This window comes from Acomys minous, assembly GCF_964271855.1.
Source record: "Acomys minous genome assembly, chromosome: 17".
NCBI lineage: Eukaryota > Metazoa > Chordata > Mammalia > Rodentia > Muridae > Acomys > Acomys minous.
The window spans coordinates 23,686,136-23,707,576 of NC_140500.1; the positions used below are offsets into that span (position 1 = coordinate 23,686,136).

The 21,441-nt window shown below is 39.1% G+C and overlaps 1 protein-coding gene across 2 annotated transcripts in view; it reads right to left on the bottom strand.

Moving 5' to 3' along the window:
* LOC311588227 (murinoglobulin-1-like) overlaps positions 1-21,441 on the bottom strand; it is a 212,462-nt gene that overhangs the window by 120,958 nt on the left and 70,063 nt on the right. Inside the window, exons 1-8 of one of the 2 annotated variants that reach the window (XM_084765706.1) lie at positions 18,347-18,478; positions 17,089-17,272; positions 16,208-16,367; positions 16,045-16,097; positions 8,508-8,528; positions 8,072-8,240; positions 7,626-7,710; positions 6,512-6,620 (exon numbers count right to left, since the gene is read on the bottom strand). In XM_084765706.1, the coding sequence (XP_084621832.1) occupies positions 6,512-6,620; positions 7,626-7,710; positions 8,072-8,240; positions 8,508-8,528; positions 16,045-16,097; positions 16,208-16,367; positions 17,089-17,272; positions 18,347-18,432 (867 nt within the window). In that variant the 5' untranslated portion in view covers positions 18,433-18,478. Of the gene's footprint in view, positions 1-6,511; positions 6,621-7,625; positions 7,711-8,071; positions 8,241-8,507; positions 8,529-16,044; positions 16,098-16,207; positions 16,368-17,088; positions 17,273-18,346; positions 18,479-21,441 lie in introns of those variants that run through there. The other variant, XM_084765705.1, reaches the window with a different exon arrangement.

The window sequence follows — 21,441 nt, forward strand, 5'->3', positions numbered from 1 at the left end:
CAAAAGACTATACTTTCTTCTCAGCACCACATGGAACCTTCTCCAAAATCGATCACATTGTAGGCCACAAAGAAAGCCTCAACAGATACAAGAATATTGAAATAATACCTTGTATCTTATCAGATCACCATGGTCTAAGGCTGGATTTCAACAACAACAGAAATAACAAAAAGCCTACTCACACATGGAAACTAAACAACTTTCTACTTAATGACACGTGGGTCATACAAGAAATAAAGGAAGAAATAAAAGACTTCCTGAAATTCAATGAAAAGGATGGAACAACATACCCAAATTTATGGGACACATTGAAAGCAGTGCTAAGAGGAAAATTCATAGCGCTAAGTGCCTTTAAAAAGAAATTGGAAACATCCCACATAAGTAACTTAACATCACATCTGGAAGCACTAGAAAAGAAAGAAGCAGAATCATCCAAGAGGAGTAGATGTCTGGAAATAATCAAACTCAGGGCTGAAATCAATAAATTAGAAACAAAAAGAACAATTCAAAGAATCAACAAAACCAGGATCTAGTTTTTTGAGAAAATTAACAAAATAGACAAACCGTTAGCCAAACTAATTAAAAGGCAGAGGGACAGTATCCAAATCAACAAAATCAGAAATGAAAAGGGAGACATAACAACAGACACTGAAGAAATACAAAGAATCATAAGATCCTACTTTAAAGGCATATATGCCACAAAATTTGAAAATCTAAGGGAAATGGACATTTTTCTTGACAGATTCCACTTGCCAAAATTGAATCAAGAGCAGATAAACAACTTAAATAGGCCTATTTCTCCTATAGAAATAGAAGCAATCATTGATAGTCTCCCAACCAAAAAAAGCCCAGGGCCAGATGGATTCAGTGCAGAATTCTATCAGACCTTCAAAGAGGAGCTAATACCAATACTCTTCAAGCTACTCCAAAAGATAGAATTGGATGGAACATTACCAAATTCTTTCTATGAGGCCACAGTCACGTTGATACCTAAACCTCACAAAGACCCAACAAAAAAGGAGAACTTCAGACCAATTTCTCTAATGAACATAGACGCAAAGATACTCAATAAAATACTCGCAAAACGAATACAAGACCATATCAAAGATATCATTCATCATGACCAGGTAGGCTTCATTCCAGGAATGCAGGGATGGTTTAATATACAGAAATCCATCAATGTAATCCACCATATAAACAAACTAAAGAAAAAAAACCACATGATCATCTCCTTAGATGCAGAAAAACATTTGACAAAATCCAACACCCATTCATGATTAAAGTATTGGAGAGATCGGGGATACAAGGTACATTCCTAAACATAATAAAGGCGATATACAGCAAACCAATAGCCAGAATCAAATTAAATGGAGAGATACTCAAGGAAATTCCTCTAAAATCAGGGACCAGACAAGGCTGCCCACTTTCTCCATATCTCTTCAATATAGTCCTTGAAGTCCTAGCCAGAGCAATAAGACAACACAAGGAGATCAAGGGCATCCAAATGGGAAAGGAAGAAGTCAAACTATCCCTATTTGCAGATGATATGATAGTGTACATAAGTGACCCCCAAAATTCCACCAGAGAACTCCTTCAGTTGATAAGCACGTTCAGCAAACTGGCTGGGTACAAAATTAACTCAAAAAATCAGTAGCCTTCCTATATACAAATGACAATCATACAGAGGAAGAAATTAGGAAATCTACACCCTTCACATTAGCCACAAGCAAGTTAAAATATCTAGGAGTAACTCTAACCAAACAAGTGAAAGACTTGTTTGAAAAAAACTTTAAGTCCCTAAAGAAAGAGATTGAAGGTGACTTGAGAAGATGGAGGGATCTCCCCTGTTCGTGGATCGGGAGAATCAACATAGTAAAAATGGCCATTTTACCAAAAGCAATTTACAGATTCAATGCAATCCCTATCAAAATACCTACACAATTTTTTAAAGACATTGAAAGGTCAATTCTCAACTTTATATGGAAAAACAAAAAACCCAGAATAGCTAAAACAATCTTATACAATAAAAGATCCTCAGGAGGAATCTCCATACCTGATCTCAAGCTGTACTATAGAGCAATAGTACTTAAAACAGCATGGTACTGGCACAGCAATAGGCTGGTTGATCAATGGAATCGAATTGAAGACCCAGATATGAATCCACACACATATAGTCACCTGATTTTCGACAAAGAAGCCACATCTATTCAATGGAAAAAGGATAGCATCTTCAACAAATGGTGCTGGTCTAACTGGATTTCTACATGTAGAAAAATGCAATTGGACCCATACTTGTCACCATGCACAAAACTCAAGTTCAAATGGATTAAAGACCTCAATATAAAACCAGAGACACTAAATCAGTTAGAAGAAAAGGTGGGGAAGAGCCTGGAACACATCGGCACAGGAGACAACTTCCTGAACAGAACACCAACAGCCCAGGCCTTAAGGTCAACAATTAATAAATGGGACCTCATGAGGCTGAGAAGCTTATGTAAGGCTGGAGACACTGTCAAAAGAACAAAGCGACAGCCTACAAACTGGGAAAAGATCTTCACCAACCCTGCATCTGACAAAGGTCTAATATCCAAACTTTATAAAGAACTCAAGAAATTAAACGCCACCAAACCAAATAACCCAATTGAGAAATGGGGCTCAGAATTAAACAGAGAATTCTCAACAGAGGAATATCAAATGGCTGAGACACACTTAAAGAAATGCTCAACATCTCTAGTCATCAGAGAAATGCAAATCAAAACAACTCTGAGATTCCATCTTACACCCATCAGAATGGCTAAAATCAAACATTCAAGTGACAACACATGCTGGCGAGGATGTGGAGAGAGAGGAACACTCCTTCATTGCTGGTGGGAATGCAAACTAGTACAGCCACTTTGGAAATCTATCTGGTGCTATCTCAGAAAAATGGGAATAGGGCTTCCTCAAGACCCAGCTATTCCACTCCTAGGAGTATACCCAGAAGATGCTCCAGCACACAACAAGAAAATTTGCTCAACCATGTTCATAGCAGCCTTATTCATAATCGCCAGAACATGGAAACAGCCTAAGTGCCCCTCAGTAGAAGAATGGATAAAGAAACTGTGGTACATATACACGATGGAATATTACTCAGCTATTAAAAACAAGGATTTTCCAAAATTTGTGGACAAATGGATTGAACTAGAAATGATCATAATGAGTGAGCTAACCCAGAAGCAGAAAGAGTCAAATGGTATATACTCACTTATTACCGGACACTAGCCCAAGGGACAGGTCCCATGAAAGTCTGCACCTACCAGGAAACGGGGATAGAGGTGAGGACATCCTATTGAGACTCTAGATGAGGAAAATATAGAGGATAGGCAAGTAGGGGGACCCAGAGGGTCCTAGAAACCTACAAGAAGAACATTATGATGGCTAGATCTGAGCCCAGGGATTCTGCTTGATCTAAGGCACCAACCATGGACAAAACAGGCAGTCATCATCAAACCCCTACCCAGATCTAGCCAAGGGACAGAACATTCTCCACAGCTAAGTGGAGACTGGGGACTGACTTTCACAGGATCTCTGGTGCCCCATATTTGGCCATGTCCCTTTGTGGGGGAGGCCCAATGGCACTCGGAAGAAGGATAGAGGACTACCAAGAAAAGACTTGATACCCTAGCACCATATTCAGGGGGAGGAAGTCCCCCACAGCCACAGTCATAGGGAAGGGGGATTGGGGTGAAAGTGGGAGGGAGGGAGGAATGGGAGCATGCATGGGATGGGATAGAAAATGAGATGTAATAGGAATTATTTTTAATTTTCAATAAAAATGTGTAAAAAAAAAAGAAACAAAAATAGGCTTTTTGTTGTTTACAAGAAATTAATTTTATCTTCAAAGATAGGTAGCACCTTAGCATAGAAGGATGAAAAATAGTATTCAAAGAAAATGACCAAAAAGCAGGCAGGCATTGCTATTCTAAAATCTAACAAAATTAATTTAAAACAAATATTAATCAGATGAGATAAAAAGAGCAGAGCACTTCATTGTGATTAAGGGAACAATTAACTGAGAACACACTTCAATTATAAACATATATGAGCCAAACTCTAGCACACAGACTTTCATAAAAAACATATCACTGGACTTCAAGACACAGATAAAACTCAATAATTATAGTTGGTTTTTCTTCCCTAATTTCTCCAATAAGGCATCTATACAAAAATTAAATACAGAATCACGAGACTTGAATGACAACATATATCAAATGGACCTAACAGATATCTATAACATACCACCTAATCACCGACAAATATTTATTCTTTGAAGCAATGAATGGAAGTTTCTCTAAAATAGACCAGTTAGTGAGATACAAAGAAAAACAGAATAAATACAGAAAAATTGAAATAATCTAGTGTGTCCTAATCTGATGACAATACAGGAAAGTTTAAAATCAACATCACAATAATTTCTAGAAAATACATAAATTCATAGAAATTAAGCAACACACTACTGAATAAAAACTAATCAAAGAAGAGCTCAAGAAAGAAAAAAAATTAAAAATACTGTACTTAAATGAAAATGAAAATGAAAACATAATACAACAAAACTTCTGGATCACATTCAAAGCTGTCCCAAGAGGAACATTTATAGTTCAGAGTGCTGATTTTAAAAAAAAGACACAAATAAATGACTTAAGGATACAAATCAAGGAATTAAAAAGAGGAAGATCAAACCAAACAGCATTAGCAGATTGGAAGGAATAATAAAAAAACCAGAGTAGAAATTAGAAACAGAAATAAAGAATACAAAGAATCAATGAGTCTAAGAGAGGGTTATTTAAGAAGAGAAGATAAAGAGACCTTTGGCACAATTAACCAAGAAAGGAGGGAGGGTGTGAGAAAAGGAGGAAGGGAGGAAGAGAGGGCAGGGAGACTCAACTCCAATAGATACATCTTCAACATAACTCCTACATCAAAGGATCATGGAGAACCATGAAACAAGGATCACAAAGACTGTAAAAGACCAGAACACCTGTAGCAAAAAACAGTGCCTTTCAGACACAACAGGAGAAAAACGCACATATAATTCTCAACCACGTGGCTGCCTAAACAAGACTTAGAGAGTGGTAAAAACCAGTTAACCTGCCAGTGTGGTGAAAGGGGGAAATTCCACAAAGCCCCACTCCTAGATCAAGAGCTACAGGTAATCAATGGCTGCTGAGAATGACTGAGATAAACATAAAAGTCTGTGGGAGTCAGGAGTGGTCTGGCTCTACAGATAGCACAGATGTCACCCAAACTGTTGTAAAGTACAAGTGATATCTCCCATAAGGTAGGGTTTTATTGACTGACAAAAAATGCTCCAGAGAAAGATCTAGAAAGGATGAGTGTGGATAGACTCAGGCATGACCTGACCCTACAGATACAGGTCACCAGGTCACTAACTATATCTATTCCCAGCTTTTTGGGTGGAAACAGGAATACATCTCTTCCATTGAGGAGACAACCCCACATGTTCAACATTCCTGAATTCCTTAACACTTGTCTGTGAGCAGAGGACCTCACTCCCTGTGCACTTCATATGCTGTGGGTGAACTACAACCTAGTGTAGAAGCACCTCAGAAAATGAAAGGTCAAAGTACTACATGAGCAGCTCTCAGGAATACATAAAAGGAAGCTTTATCAGCATACCAAAATGCATTCATATACATGCTTGTCATTTATGGGTTTAACATACAAGTGAGCCAATCAACTGCTAAGTGGATACTCAAAACTGAGGAGGAGAACAGTATAGGCATGGAGCTTATCACCTTTCACAAGCTGTACCAGACTCATGAACGCAACAGTGCATGTCTTCTGTCATATGTGAGGATGAAACAAAACAAAACAAGAAAGACAGCAGAATAGAAATTGTTCCATTTGGGAAGAGGAAGGGTCTGGCAGGAGGACGGGTGAAGGGAATAGGGTAGGTAATGAAGGAAGTAATCAAGTATGTAATACACATGAGTGAATATACTGTAAAGAAGCCTATTGTTTTATGTATAATATACTTAGATTTTCTGTGTGCTAATTAAAATATTCTTTCAAAGAATAGTCTGCAAGGCATGAAAGTAGTGGAGGCTATATAGAAAGAAGAGAAGGACACATAGGAACGATGGTACAAGACAGCAGAGGTGGCAATGGGACAAGGGAATATGGTTAAAATACATGATACTCCATGTGAATATGCCACAATCCTACTATTTTGTACAATAACTATATACAAAAATGAATGTGGTGGCCAAGTAAAGTTGTTGAAACACCCTTTTAATATGAAGAGGCCCCAGGACTATCACTTTTGATAGTGAGAGAGTTCTAGGGCTTGCACACATGCCTGCCTAGTGTTTCATCACTGACTTACACCCTGAGGTCCCAGAATATCCTCTTTCAATATCTGAGGATGCATTTCCTCCCAGCTTTGCTGTCTGCTTTTCTGTGATAGTTAACCTTGGGTATAACAACAGGCCTTTGAACAATTTTTGCTTACCTGGTAATTAACTTCTCTGCATTCATTCTCTTCCTTGAAGTTGAAGTCCCTGCTTTTATGGCATATGCTTATGTTTACATGTCCTGGGACAGGCTTCCCATAGGTATATCTGTCAGAACATAAGTTCACACAGACCAGGGGTCTTTGTAAAGCAGAGACCCACTGTCTTCCCACCCATAGTCCTCACTGTCAACTTGTAACAGATTGGCTGTAGTGTCATAATGACAGCACATATGGCCCATTATTACCACCTGATACTTTAAAATTATATATTAAGGATTTAGTCCTGCTAAGAACCTATGGGAGACACACGTTTATCACTTTTGTGTTTCTGAAAAAATTTTAACTAACCAAATCATGACCCTCGGCTAGTAAGTGAGGGTGCTTCTATTCAGCTGAGATGAAAGGGGAGCATAGGAGAATGACTTGGAGCTGCTTTGCATAGCTCCTCAATCTTTTGCCTTCTTTCTCGTCATGTTTGTTTTTAATCATGTTTATTATTTTTAAATGACAAACCAAATATAAGCTAAGCTGTGTCTCTTCTGTTAGATTCAGAAACATTTTCAAATTTCTCTAGTGTGGTTTGACTTATGCTGACACCAGACTTAAGTGGCAATTCTACTTCCTGTAGTACAAGATCCTTAATTATCAGGTACAGAAATGCACATAGAAAAACCATGCTGTTTATCAGTTAAACTTGGGCAGAAGTAGCTGGAGCTGGAGTGAGATTGGGAGCTCTTGTTTCTCTGCTCTTTCTGTCAACCCATGATAGGTCAGCAAGATGCCATAATCCAATGTTTGGATTCTCCTTACATGGATCAGTGGAACTTATTAGGCACCTTAATGTCTCCAAAGAGAGTGACTCTACCACCTCACACAATTGATCTTATCATTGCTGTCATCAGAATTAACATCAGCAACATATGCAAGTGAGCAGGAATTGACACAGAGCAGTAAGGGCGAGGAAGAAGAGACGAGCACCAGAGGGGAATATTCTAGAGGGTAGACTAGGGCCTTTGCATTTATACATGGTCTACAATGAGGCATTATCCTGGGTGTTTTCTGGGTCCAAGTCCATTCTTAAGGATAGAAGAACAAAAACCAGATAACTCACACTCCACATACAGTCACATTCATTTTTTCATCCTTTACAGAGGTGGCCTTTGGGACCTTGACACGAACTTCAAATTTGGGAAGCACTATTGGGAGAGAGAGGAGAAATTTAGGGAAATGACTTTCCTAGTTGCTTAAATGGCCAGTCTTTGCACAGAAATGGTGATTTCACATTATGAAGGTAAATCCTCTCCCCCACTAAACTTAGAATGTTGAGTGATTACAGTTTTTGTCAGTTCTTGCACATCACAGAGATATCTACTTAAATAAGAAAACCCAAGTATTTGCTTCTGAAAACCCCAGAACTTTCTAGAAGCTGCATGTTGCTAGAGTTAGATGAAACCCAGCTTTACATATTTGAAACTCAATTTGTTCAAAAGCACTCATCCCATGGTAACTGGAAACTCATGGAATCAGCTTTCCCTTGCCAGTCTTCCTGATTCATACCAAATTCCTCCACAGTGAAGGGGTGCTGTTTCTTCTCTCCTGATTGGTTTAGTATCACTATCTTGTAGGAGCCCTGGATGGGCTCTGATGACAGCCTGAAAGACAGTTGTTTGAACCCGTTCTCTGTGTTGATATCCTGCCACTGCATAATTCGGTTCATCTTTGGATCCTGTGAACCAGGTTTTAAATTGTCTTAGTCATTAAAGCACTAAGTACAACACATCTCATGGTGGCAATGGGCTCATGATGGAAGCATTTGGGAGCTTGATAATATTCTTTTGGGGAAAGGAAAAATAAAGGTAACCTGGGATATAACAAGCCAGTTATCTCGAATGGCAGAAGGTTGCTGACCTATACTAGTTCTACAACATTCCAACATCAAGTTACTTCCAGCAGATTGACTTCTCTCTGAATATGAAACATTTAAATTTCTTACCTCAATGTAAGCCAGAGGAAACTGAAACGAAAGGAAAAGCAATTTGAGTTTAGAATAGGGGGGTCACGACTCATATGGTAAACCTGTCTGCAAAAATATTTACGTTATGATTCATATCAGTAGCAAAGTTATAGTTATGAAGTAGCAATGAAAATAATTTTATGGTCGGGGTCACAGCAACATGAGAAATTATGTTCAACAGCCACAGCATTAGAAATGTTGAAAACCATGGGGTTAGAAATTTCACACATACAACAAATTCAATAGATTTATAGAATGGACTTTAGGATGAGTTTTAGCCAGAATTTGGTGAACTTAATATCCAGTAACAAAGTCAATATCAAACCAACTAACTACCATGGAGACATTTTAGGTGTATGTTTAGAATTATTTGAGTAACATGAAACACTCCATGGAGAAATGGAACTGTGGGACATTATCAGTACGATTTCTCTGATCTGCCTTGAGACACACCCTGAACTTTCACAGTGTGGAGATTACAAATTTTTACTGTTCAGACCAGGAATATTTGTAGTGTGAAATAGGGTGATTCATTTAAAATATATCCATTCACAATGTATAACTTGGGGGTGGCCTGGGCAAGACACTGGCTTCCCATTTCTTGTCTATTGAGCTACAAAGAGATTAACATGTGAAGTCAATATACACCTCCTGAACACAGTTCAACAGAAAAAGCTCTTGCCTGACTCCTGTCTGAGAAATACCAAGAAGAAAAGAGCTCAATAGCTGCTCTTTCTTCAGAGGAGAATTGCTGCTGACTAAGGCAAGAACTGCATATTCAGTGTTTTACAGGTGATAAGTTTCTGGTTGATTTGATGAAGTCTTTACAGTAAAGATAGACAGTGGCAATGTCATTTAAGGTTCTGTAGTAACTTGAGGTGTCTGAAGAGGCAGATTTATTTTAGGTGAGCACAAGCTTAAAGAAAACAGCCATAGTAGCTTTGTTGGTGCTAGCCTGTAATCCTAGCACTTGGGAAAGGAGAGGCAGGTGAATCTCGGTGAGACTGATGCCAGCCTGGTCTACAAAGCAAGTCCAGGACAGCTAAGGATGTACAGGGAAACCCTGTCTGAAAAACAAAAAGAAAAAGAAGAAGAGGAAGAGGAGGAGGAAGAAGAAGAAGAAGAAGAAGAAGAAGAAGAAGAAGAAGAAGAAGAAGAAGAAGAAGAAGAAGAAGAAGAAAGCTTTAGCAGAGCACAAATGATGCACACATGTAATCCTAGCACTCAAGGAGGCAGAGGCAGGTAGGTCTCTGTGACTCCTAGGCCAGCCTGGTCTACAAAACAAGTCCAGGACAGCCAAGGATACACAAAGAAAGCCTGCATCAAAAAACAAACAAAAACAAAAAGGAACAAAAAGGCAGCTCTTTCTAGTTGTTTATAATGGAGCAAACACTGACTGATGTAACAGAATTTTTGTGATGTAGAACTCATTTCTGAAAGTATAGAAAGATGAGTCATGAAAATGGCTGATGAACATGTGGTACACATGTACAATATGAAGTTTTATTCAGCTATAAAAAATGAAATCACAAAATTTTCAGGCAAATGGATAAAATTTGAAAAAATTACAATGGTAAGCCAGGCTCAGAAAGACAATTGCTGTATGTTCTTTCTGATATGTAGTTACTCACTCTAAATATTTAGAGTTGCATGTTTAACCTGGAGTACCTGAGAGAGCAAGGAAACTAGAAGAGGTGGGAAATCACTCAAGGCAGGGGACATGCAATGACATGGATATAATCAAAGCACAGGTGCACTTTGAGGGGCAGAAAGTTTAAGCAGGGATGAGTGTGTGGGTTGGAAGAGATGGGAGGGGAATGTGAGAGAGACAACCAAAACTAAGGATCTATGAAAAAGCCATGTGGAAACTTACTGCTTTGTAAACCAATTTGTAAACCAATTTTAAAATCCTATGTTAAGAACTCATTTTAGTGTGACCTGATCCAAAGACACTAGTGACTCTCCGTTTTCTGCTGATCTCTCTTTGTGTGTCTTATTTCCTAACCTTCTGAACAATTTGGGCCTTAGGACCAATGCCTTCTTCTCTTTCCTGGTCTCACTCTCACCTTTAAGTACTGATGAAGAGGAAGACAGTACAAACTGCAGTTTGAATTTTATAAGATCAAGACAAAGCAAGAAAAAACAAAACAAAAAGAACATATTTGTTGACTAAACAGTATTTAAAAACATTGCTCAAGTCCTTGATCCAGACAGGCATGGTGATGGCACATGCTTTAATACCAGCAATCAGGAGACAGAGCTTTGTGGAGCTCTATGAACTCAAGGCCAGCCTGGTCTATATAGACTTCCAGGCCAGCAAGAATTACATGGTGAAATATTGTCTTTTTTAAAAAAGTCAATTGACATTGCAAAGCAAGCAAATTTGTAAGGAAATTTTCACAAAAGTCCTACATATGCTATCTTGATATCTTCCTGAAGGCTATGGCCTATATGACCAGCAAAGAACTATGAGTGAAGAAGTAAGATTGTTACTATCAGTCTAAGGGACTAAAAATTAGACCAGAGATGCCACAAACAGATAATTAAAATGGTGGAATTCTGGCTCCTCCTTCACACTCCTGATCTGAGATAAAGACCTAAAGGCTCTACATCTTAGTACTGGTGACAATATCTGCAGTGGGCTGATCTGACCTGTGCAAGGCCAAGAGCTGGACAATTTTACCCTAAAGGCTTGGTCTTTGTTGAAAATGATCAAATGTATATTAGGGAAGAAAGACCTCTCAAATATCCTTAAAGACCCCACCCAGCCTTGAGAAAGAGACAGGACTCCCAGACCCGCTCTGTAAAGGGTCTTCTCTCCCATGTGCCTGCTCTGTTTATTTCCTCACCTCTAATGAAAGCCTTTCTTCCATGGCTGACTCTGCCCACTGTGTTAAAGGTTTTTCCTTTCTTTTAATTCTCAAATTGGCAGAAAATGAACCCTACACAATAGTAACAAGATCACTTTATATCCAACACTCAAAAGCTATTGGAATTGACGAAAAGTCATTTTGACTAATGAATTCAGCAAGATCGACATGAAAAAAAAGTAATGGGATACATAGAGAAATCTTAATTGCATTGAAAATGAACACAACAAATTATAAATTCTATAAACTTCATTCATTGAAGAAAACTATGATTTGGGGAATAAGTCAACTAATAAATCCAGTGGGCCTAAGAAGAACATTGTAATTAGGAAATCTATAAAAGGAAATCTAAAATAATGGGTAGATATCATGTATACTAGGCAGAAACATTTGTTATTAAATGATTCACACTCTTTCCAAATCAATAGATGGTGTTAATATCTCAATCACATTTCCAAGGCTGATTGTAGAGCTGAAATCTGATAGTAAAGTCAATACAAAACATCCAGTAGTAGTTGATGAAATTCTGAAGAAAGGATTAATTCATGGAAGTGAATTTACCCAAAATAAAAATGAAAGTGCTGTAACTATTATGAAACTGGGAGGGGAAAGACGGGAGGGAGAGGCAGTTGGTAACGTGTTAGCTGCTGGAGTATAAGAACTTGTTTGTTATGTGCAAAATCCACAGAGAAAGCAGATACAAGTGCCTGCTGTAGTTTTAGCTGGAGAAGCAAAGACAGACAGTTTTTTGGGGGGACACTGGCCAGGCAGCCTAGCCTGATCATCAAGGCCCAGGACAGTAAGAGACTCTGACTCAGAGCCCAAGGTGTATGGCACCCAAAACCTCACACCCTAAAATTGTCTTCTGGCTAGCACACACATGTACACACACACACACACACACACACACACACACACACAGAGGCATATAATTGAGTGTGTAGCACACAGTGACACAAAGTTTTAGAAAATGAGTCAAAAAAGTGAGTCAACACTATGGTGGTTTTAATAGCAATGGCTTCCATAGACGCATGTGTTTGGATGTTTGGCTCATAGAGAGTGGCACTATTAGGAAGTATATTCTTGTCAGAGTAAGTGTGGTTTTGTTAGAGGAAATGTGTCACTTTGAGGGTAGGTGTTTGAGGTCTCAAATGCTCAAGCTATGTCCAGTGTTCACACAGTCTCCTGCTGCTGGCAGATCAAGATGTAGAACTCACAGCTCCTTCTCCAGCATCATGTCTGCCTGCACTCCACCATGCTTCTTGCCATAATGATAATGGACTAAACTCTGAAACTGTAAACCAGACCCAATGAAATGTTATATATGTACAAGAGTTGTCATGGTCATAATGTCTGATCACAGCATTAAAACCCTAATTAAGACAACAACCTACACGGGAAACTTTACAGTGTCATAAGATTACAGAGATAAGTGATTAGGGTTGCCCAACAGAACCATATGCATGTGCATATATATATATATATATATATATATATATATATATATATATATATATATATATATATATATATAATGTAGGATGGAACTAGAAAAAGTCAGTCTAAGTGAAAAAAATCCAGATCCAGAAAGACAAACATGATATGTACTCACAGTGTATGTTAGCTTTAAAGTAAAAGATACTCATACTGCAGTCTACAGACCAAGAGAGGCTAAAAAACAAGGAGGGCTTTAGGGGGATGAATGGATCTCAATGGGAAGGGGAAAACAGTAGTTTTTGTCACTGGACTCATGGAGGAAAGGGTTGGAAACCAGAGAGGTCAGGAAGGGGAGGGAGGAAAGGAGAGAAAGAATATGGGGTGAGATAACAGGAATAGGGGACCATATATGGGGTGATGTGAAAATCTAGTACAGTGGAAACTTCTTTGAATCTATGAGGATGACCTTAGTTAGGGCTCCTAATAATTAAGGATTTGAAGTCTGAACTGGCCGTCTTCTGTAACAAGGCAAGGTTCCCATTGGTGGGACTGGGACAGTAACCCAGCAGCAAAACCTTCAACCCAAAACCTGTCCTACCTACAAGATGTGCTGGGGCAATAGTGACTCAGAGCTTGTGGGAGTTGCCAACCAATGATTAATCTATGTTGAGGCCCAAACCATGAGAGAAAGCCTGTGCCCTATACTGCCTGGATGGTAAGGAATGAGAATCTGGATGGCTCAGAGACCAAGGGTAGAACAAAAATAGGGCTGACAAAAATAAGGGTCATCAAAATTGTTTCTAATGATATTCTGCTATACTCTTAGGATTAATACCTAGCCCAGTGATCATCAGAGAGGCTTCCTCCAGCAGCCAATGGGAACAGATATGGAAACCCAATGTAAAACAACAAGCAGACCTCAGGGAACCCCACAGATGAGGGGGCTCCAGAGGTGGCAAGGACAACAGGAGAAAACCACCTCCTGTATCAACTAAACAGGATTCATAGGGCCTCAAAGACTGAAGCAACCATAATGGAGGCTGCTGGGTTCTATGTGTGGCCCTCTACATACATGCTTTGGTTTTTTAGCTTGGGATTATGAAGCACTCCTAACAGTGGGAGTGGGTGTATCTCAGACTCTTTTGCTTGCTCTTGGGATCCTTTTCCTCCAACTGGGTTGCCTTGTTCAGCTTTGATATAAGTGCCTAGTGGAATTGCATCTTGTTATACCATGTTCCGTTGATATCACTGGGTGGGCTGCTCTTTTCTCAAGGTAAATGGATGTGGAGGAGAAGGGAGTTTGCATGAGAGACTGGCAGAAGTGGAGGGAGGGGAAGTTGCAATCTGGATAATTTCTATAAAGGAAGAATAAATAGTAGAAAAGAGAAAAAAAGATACTTGGGAGAATTACACAAGAGATTAGTGGGATAAATAGAATCTTTAGACTCTCCAACAGACAGTGTCTATTGTAATTTGTTTTTTGTAAAGGATAATAAGTAAAAGTGGATTACTATTTTCTGTACCTTTTTACCTAGTTTTTTGAGAATTTTGTATAGTGTTTTATGATATTATTCATGCCTTCCCACAACTCATACCAGATCTCTCTCTCTCTCTCTCTCTCTCTCTCTCTCTCTCTCTCTCTCTCTCTCTCTCTCTCTCTCTCTGTCTCTCTCTCCTCTCTCTCTCTCTCTCTCTCTCTCTCTCTCTCTCTCCTCTCTCTCTCTCTCCTCTCTCTCCCCCCTCTCTCCTGCTCTCTCCCCCCTCTCTCTCTCCCCCCCCTCTCTCCTCTCTCTCTCTCTTTCTCTCTTCTCTCTCTCCCCTCTGTCTCTTTCCCCCTCTCTTTCTCTCTCCTCCCTCCCTCTCTCTCTCTCTCTCTCTCTCTCTCTCTCTCTCTCTCTCCTGCTCTCTCTCCCCTTCTCTTTCTCTGTCATTAGTTCCAATTTGTGCTGTCCATATATTCTTGTATATGTGTACTTCCACTGGAGTATGATGGGCTTACAAAGGTCCATACTCTTAAAGACAACTGACTTTCTCCTAGTAGCTTTCAGCTAACAATAACTCCTCAGGGGTGCACCTTCATATGCATCTCTCCTCTCCATGGTAGTGTTTGGCCTGGCTTAACATATCCATGCTTGTGCATGCTAACACAATGTTAAGTTCATACATGGAGCTGCTATGCTGTGTTTAGAAGAATGTTTCTTTTTATTTATTCTGTTTCCTACAGGATTCACCTCAGGCTCTTACAGTTTTTCCTTCCTTTCTGACACAGAAATCTCTGGGTCTGTTTGGAGGGGAGGATGTGATTTAGTGCCAAGTTTAGGCTTTCACATTGTACTGTCAGGCTAGTACTGACTAGAACAATTATCCCTACTGACTAGCTTTCTTAGAGTTGGAAGGTTCTATGCACACTAACAGAGAGAGAAAATAATCACCCAGCTGTGAAAAGTATCAACTGTGACAACCACTGGCCTGGCAAGATATGCCCACTAGTGTCATGGTACCACAATTGCCATGGAAGTAACCAACCAATTTATGATGAAATCCACACTTGATATAAGTATAGGGTCACAGATCTGTGGTTAGACATGTCATAGGTCACAAGGTGACCCATTATTATTATGCTGCTACAAGACATAGTATTAAGCCAACTGTCATTGGTTTATCTTTATACTTATAGATGAAAACATCTCCCTTCCCCCATCAGAGGAGCTCCTATTTATAATAGAGAGTAAATAAATAGATACCCACCACTTGTCTAGGTGCAGAAGACAAGTGAGTGCAAAATGCAATTTTATTCTTAAAAGGTTCATTTAGAAGAACCAAATGTTAAACAAAAGATATAATGATAATAGAGATGATGTGATGAATACCCTTATTAGGCTAGAAATAAGAATGGAACAAATTAACAGAAACTACAAAAGAAATGACTGAAGTACATCATCAAGCTAAAGGTTCTGTACAGTAAAATCTCCATTAAGTATAACACAAACCCTGAGACAATTAACCAATAATAGAACACAAAATAAGGTTTTCCATATATACAGAAGACACATAATGGCTCATGGAAAATCAGCAAGTGGCATAAATAGGAAAAAGAGCAGAACAGAAAACAAGAACAATTCATACCTTAGCAAGGGGCTGAAAATGAGAATATTGCAGTAACATTTCATCTTGGTGAACCCACCAATGCCCACAAGTAAAAGACTCACCAATGTATTCAGGGGGCGTAGATTTTTATCCATAGAGATAACCCGAAATTTGACTGGGAAAAAGAGAGGGAAAATGTTCTAGTAAGGTCCAGAGAACTACACCTTCTCTGTGCCACTTTCAGGATGTCATCATAATTCATTTGCCCACCATGGAGCTTCATACCTGTCTGTCCTGGCTTGTACATTGGTTTGTCTGTCTGGACAAAGGCAACATTTTCTCTGTTCTTCACCTGCACAATCATCTTTCTGTTTAATTCATGATTATGTGTTCGGATGTTGACAGAGAGGGGCACCTTCTCAACAGAAAGGGAAGCCCCAGGGATCTGAGAATGAGAAGAAAACAGGACCCTTCATTGTCTGACCCTATGCAGTTCTTAGATTTCCTATTTCACTTCATCCCCTTCCACATCACAGGAAGGAGACGGAGGTGGGATGGTCCATTAGTTTCTGTTTAAGTATTATGTGGAAGGGCAAAAGTGTCAGAAAAAAAGTATAAAAAAGAAAACACATTTTATGTGTGCTTCAATGTAAGCAACAAATCCACAGTATTTTTATGGGGTAAATATGCCTTGATTAAAAATTACTCTAATTCTGAAACTGGGGTAGAGGGAAAGACAATATATTAGTTGTGGTAGGCATTATAAGATAATATATTAAGTGTGGTAAGAATGACATCTTGAAGATAGGTCCTGAAGAAGCCTAGCACTTACTTGGGAATTACAAATAGGAGATGTGGTCCTTCTTAGCTGGAGAGCTATTTGAAAATTTGTAATTCCCCGGCAGAAAGTACTATGATCTGGCAAAACCCTCCTTCCCCTGGGTGGTAAGATTTTTGAGGGAATTGTCTCTTCCCATTATGGATTGGGAGAATCTATGCTATTTATTTATCGGGTACATGTTCTAAGTTTCTATTGTCTTGAAGTCACAGATGTGTGTCTTGATTAATATTCTTTTTAGAAATATGTATGTATACTGTATATGCATATTCACACAAATATGTACATCAATACATAAAACAAATTGGAACCGGTATCTAGTACTCACAGTGAAGGAAACACAGTGGAACATGTCCTTGTCAACCACAAGCCCATTGAAGAGGTTTGTGCTTCCCTGGCTGGACTCCAGAAAGGCGCTTACAGTCACTGTATCATTCACATGGAAGAAATGGAGGCAGATTTTCTCAGGGGTCTCGATTTGGAGTTGGAAAGGGACCAGCATCATATACTTCCTGGAAAGTAAGGAGGTCAGGCCAGCTGATGACAGATCTCACTGGCACGATTGTAGTTTCATCACAATAATCATTGTCATCTACGTGTCTACTGTCTGAGATGACAGGTTGATAGCATGACAGCAAAATGACATGAGGGTTATCAATTTTTGTAGTGGTAACAACGCAGCTTCACAATGGTATCCACCAAGTCAAGTTTTAATGACATATAGTACCTTCACTACACAGCCAGTTCTAGATGGTTTTTATGTTCTTCTAATGATAATATAGGAAGAATAACTGTTTTTTTCACAAATGTATCAGGATAGTTTTTCTTTACCATTTTTTATTCTTGAAAATTAACTCAGTACCCTGTTTTTAATTTTGGGTGCTCTCTGACCTAAGATTTATAATGTGACATTGAAAAACAGAATTGCATAATTTACCCATGTTACACTTGAGCAAGTGCCAAAGGCTAATTGTAAGAGTACTCTCTACCTTTTTCTAGCATTAGAGATTTTGTTTCCAACTAGGAATCAATCTAACTCATCACTACAATATCACACTATGCAAAAATATCACCAGGTTGTTCTTATTTTTACCACTGTAAATATATTTTTCTAATCACAAAAACAAAAAAAAAGTCACTCAACAATTTATCTCTAATAATGTGGATATTTTAGACACCAAATAGCAAGTTTTATCCAAGGTCTTTGATCCTAACAAGTGTTATTTTAGGACACAAACATACACAGTTTTCTGGTGTGACCAAAGTCTTACCTGTACCAAGGTTAAACAGTAGGCTACATATTTCTAACTCAGAGTTCCAATGACCTAAGTGCTTATTTTGAAAGTGGTTAAACAGTTTCAACACATAAGAATGTTTCTGATAACACTGATTGCTTTAGAGCTGGAAATGAAAAGATTACATAGACCCAAGTAGTACCAAAGTTGGAAAACATATACTATAATTATTTGTTAATTAAAAAGCAAAAAGAATTTAGGGAGACTTGTACAATAAGGGACTGTGAAAGAAAATGATTTGTTTTTGGTTGAAAGAGGAATGCTATGGAAGAGAGCCTAGGTGGTACTCACAGAGATCCAAAGTATGAGGAAGCAGAAGGCAGGAAGGCAAGAAGAACTGAAATGAGACATGGCAGAGCCTGTCTGTTCTTCCACATGGTGTAGGAAGCAAGGACAAGAGGACAGGGCTTCTGTGTCCTCTTCCTTAACACTGTTTCCAGAAACTCCCACAGTCCACAGTAGTTTATTTACAAGTGTTCCATATAAACAGAAAGCTCCACCCAAGGTGTCCAAATAAAAAAGTGGACTTTTTTGCAAGAGTTCCCTGTCAGTGTCACTGTGTACAGTGGTGGCCTCTGTACAACTCAAATAGGTTACAACAGCCTCAGGAAGGGTGCCAGATGGTGGGTGGTATTGGTAAAGGGCCAAGGCCGTGGAAACCCATACCACATACAGAATCTGCTTATTCTGCATTAGAACAGACTTTCTCAGTCTTAATGACCAGGAAATCTTTGCAGTAGAGGGTTGTGCGATGTTTATCACCTCACTGCTTCTACTCACCTAGAATCTAGTAGCACTCCATGGGACATGATGTCGTTATTCCTCTCTTTCCTCATTTGAGAGAAACTAGAGTAGTCTAGGCTGCAAATTGTCAGATTTCCTGTCTCTAACCATCAATCATATAATCTTCTTTGTCTCATGTGTAAAAGGGGCATTGTGGCTACTGGGAAAGAGAAAACCCTCACCTCTTATAAGTCACTATGCCCAAAGCTTCTGTGTTAGGAAAGGAGTCAACAAATCTCATGTAGACACACACTCTTGAAGTCTTATTGCTATTACAATTGTAATCTGTGCAACTAAAGGTGGCTGCTTCAGATGCTGAGGTGAGTAATATTTGGGCTGCAACTCAGTTCCTTTGGAAGGACATTAAGGTATGAGTTGGGAAGCACATCAGCATTTTCTACTCTAGATCATAGGGATGTTTATTTTTTTAAAGATCCTTTGTCAATGGCTTGATAAGAAGGTGTAGCATAAGATAAATCAATTATAATATTGAGGAATTAAGTAAAAAGAAAGAATATACTAGAAAGGCATGTAGGATAGGAATGTAAACAATTGAAAAAAGAAACAGAACTTCTACATCATTGACTGACCTCTGAGCAATAGTTAATCATCAATAGGAAGCCTCACTGACCCCTGGACTGGCCACTTTTCTGCAAACTCCATGGAAACAGTAATTCACATTTTCATCTTAACTTTCCACTTATCATTTTTTTATTATTATTTTAGCATGAGAGTGAATGGCCTTAAATTCCTGTAGGCTGATGGTAGAAGTGACAGAGATAGAAACGTGAATGGGTTCTAACAACACAGGATAATATAAAATGGCAGGGCATGCCATCTGAAATGGTACATTCCATAGGGTCAGAACTCACAGAGAGCTTCTTTTTAGAAAACAGACATGCTACACTAGCCTCCTTGAAGTTTTCTAGTAGAAACAAAAAGCAGAGTAGAGATCTGAGACATGAGAAAGCATATAGAAGTGACTAGAGACCAGAGAAACACTGGCATTTCTGAAATGGAAGAACATCATTGGAATAACGATGCTGAGGTAAGCCCAAGCTTAAATATAAGAGAGCTTATGGAAAAAAAACTTGGAGTAGAACCTTAAATAATTTAAGTAATGAAAGGGTATAAAAATGCTGTTTAGGACAATAGCTTATGTGTTGCCCTGAAAGAATGGCCAAGGGCCCAGAAACCCTATGTATGGTTGGTGCACTTATCTAGGTATGCTACAATAGTGTTCCAAACTGAAAGACTAGGAGTTAAACAAACTCCCTGGTAGGCAGTCAGATAGGGAGAGGGACTACCGCTAGGTTTAAAAAAAAAAGGTGCCGAGCTTCTAAGATGACTGTCTTCTTTCTTAATATGCTGGGTAGGAATCACCTCCATAGCTTTTTCTATTTGAGTGCTTGGTCACCAGGTAGTGGAACTGTTTGAAAGAATTAGAAGGATTAGGAAGTATGACCTTGTTGGAGGAAGTACACCACTGGGAGTGGGCTTTGAGGTTTCAAAGGCCCATGCCAGTCTCTCTGTCTCTGTCTCTGTCTGTCTGTCTGTCTGTCTGTCTGTCTGTCTGTCTGTCTCTCTCTCTCTCTCTCTCTCTCTCTCTCTCTCTCTCTCTCTCTCTCTTTCAATAGGGAATAGGTATTTGGGAGCAGGAGTTCTTGAAGGATTGATTGGTGGGCAGAAGATAAGACGAGTTTACACGCAGAGAAACTCATGAAAAAGTTTGCATCTGAGTGTATTTTTCAAGCAAGCATTCTAGGGTTATATATATTTTTCCTTTGGAAACAGAGGGTGGTGTTTGGCTACATTTTCCCATGGAATAAGTTCAAGAATATCAGTGAAACATTTTTGGCATAAGCAGTACAAGGTACGGATAATGTTGTCATAATTTGAATTACAACTTTAAATGAAGTAGTACAAGGTATAGAATGCACATTAACAAATGTCATCACTCTTAAGCAATTAGCTTGGTATCAGTACGCAGATGCATTCGTCATCAAAGGTCAGTATTCTGATACTAATTATTTTGCCCAGCACCTGGTCCTGAGGTCACGGGAATCAAGATAGTTTTTTTAAACACTCTGTTACTTGGTAAATGTCACAAGATAATACCAATGGCAAAATTTTAACTATGTTTTTTGATAAGTGGAGAAGACTGGTGGAGCTTGACGATGAACTTTAAACTTGACCAGTCCCTGGCTGCAGGCCTGTGTTAGCAAAGCCTCATAGCTAGGTGCATACCTGAAATAGGTCCTGACCTGGGAGTGAAGTTTTAAGAAATAGGATAAAGGGGGAGTTCCAAGATGGCAGCGCCTATCACACATTGTATCTGATCTATTGCATGGAGACCAGGGACTAGGGAGCCACAGAATGCTAAAACTAGAGAATAATAAGTGAGTGGGGTTTCCCAAAGTGCAGACCACACAAAGTGCAGGCCTGGTCCCAAGCAGCAACCCACAAAGGTCCTTAACCCACTCTCCAGATGAAGGAATGGATCCCATCTGGGGACTGAGACTGGCTTATAAAGCTGGAACTCAGTGTGTGGGACAGTGGAACATCAGAGCTCCAGGTCTAGGGAAGTCTCAGAGGAACAGGCG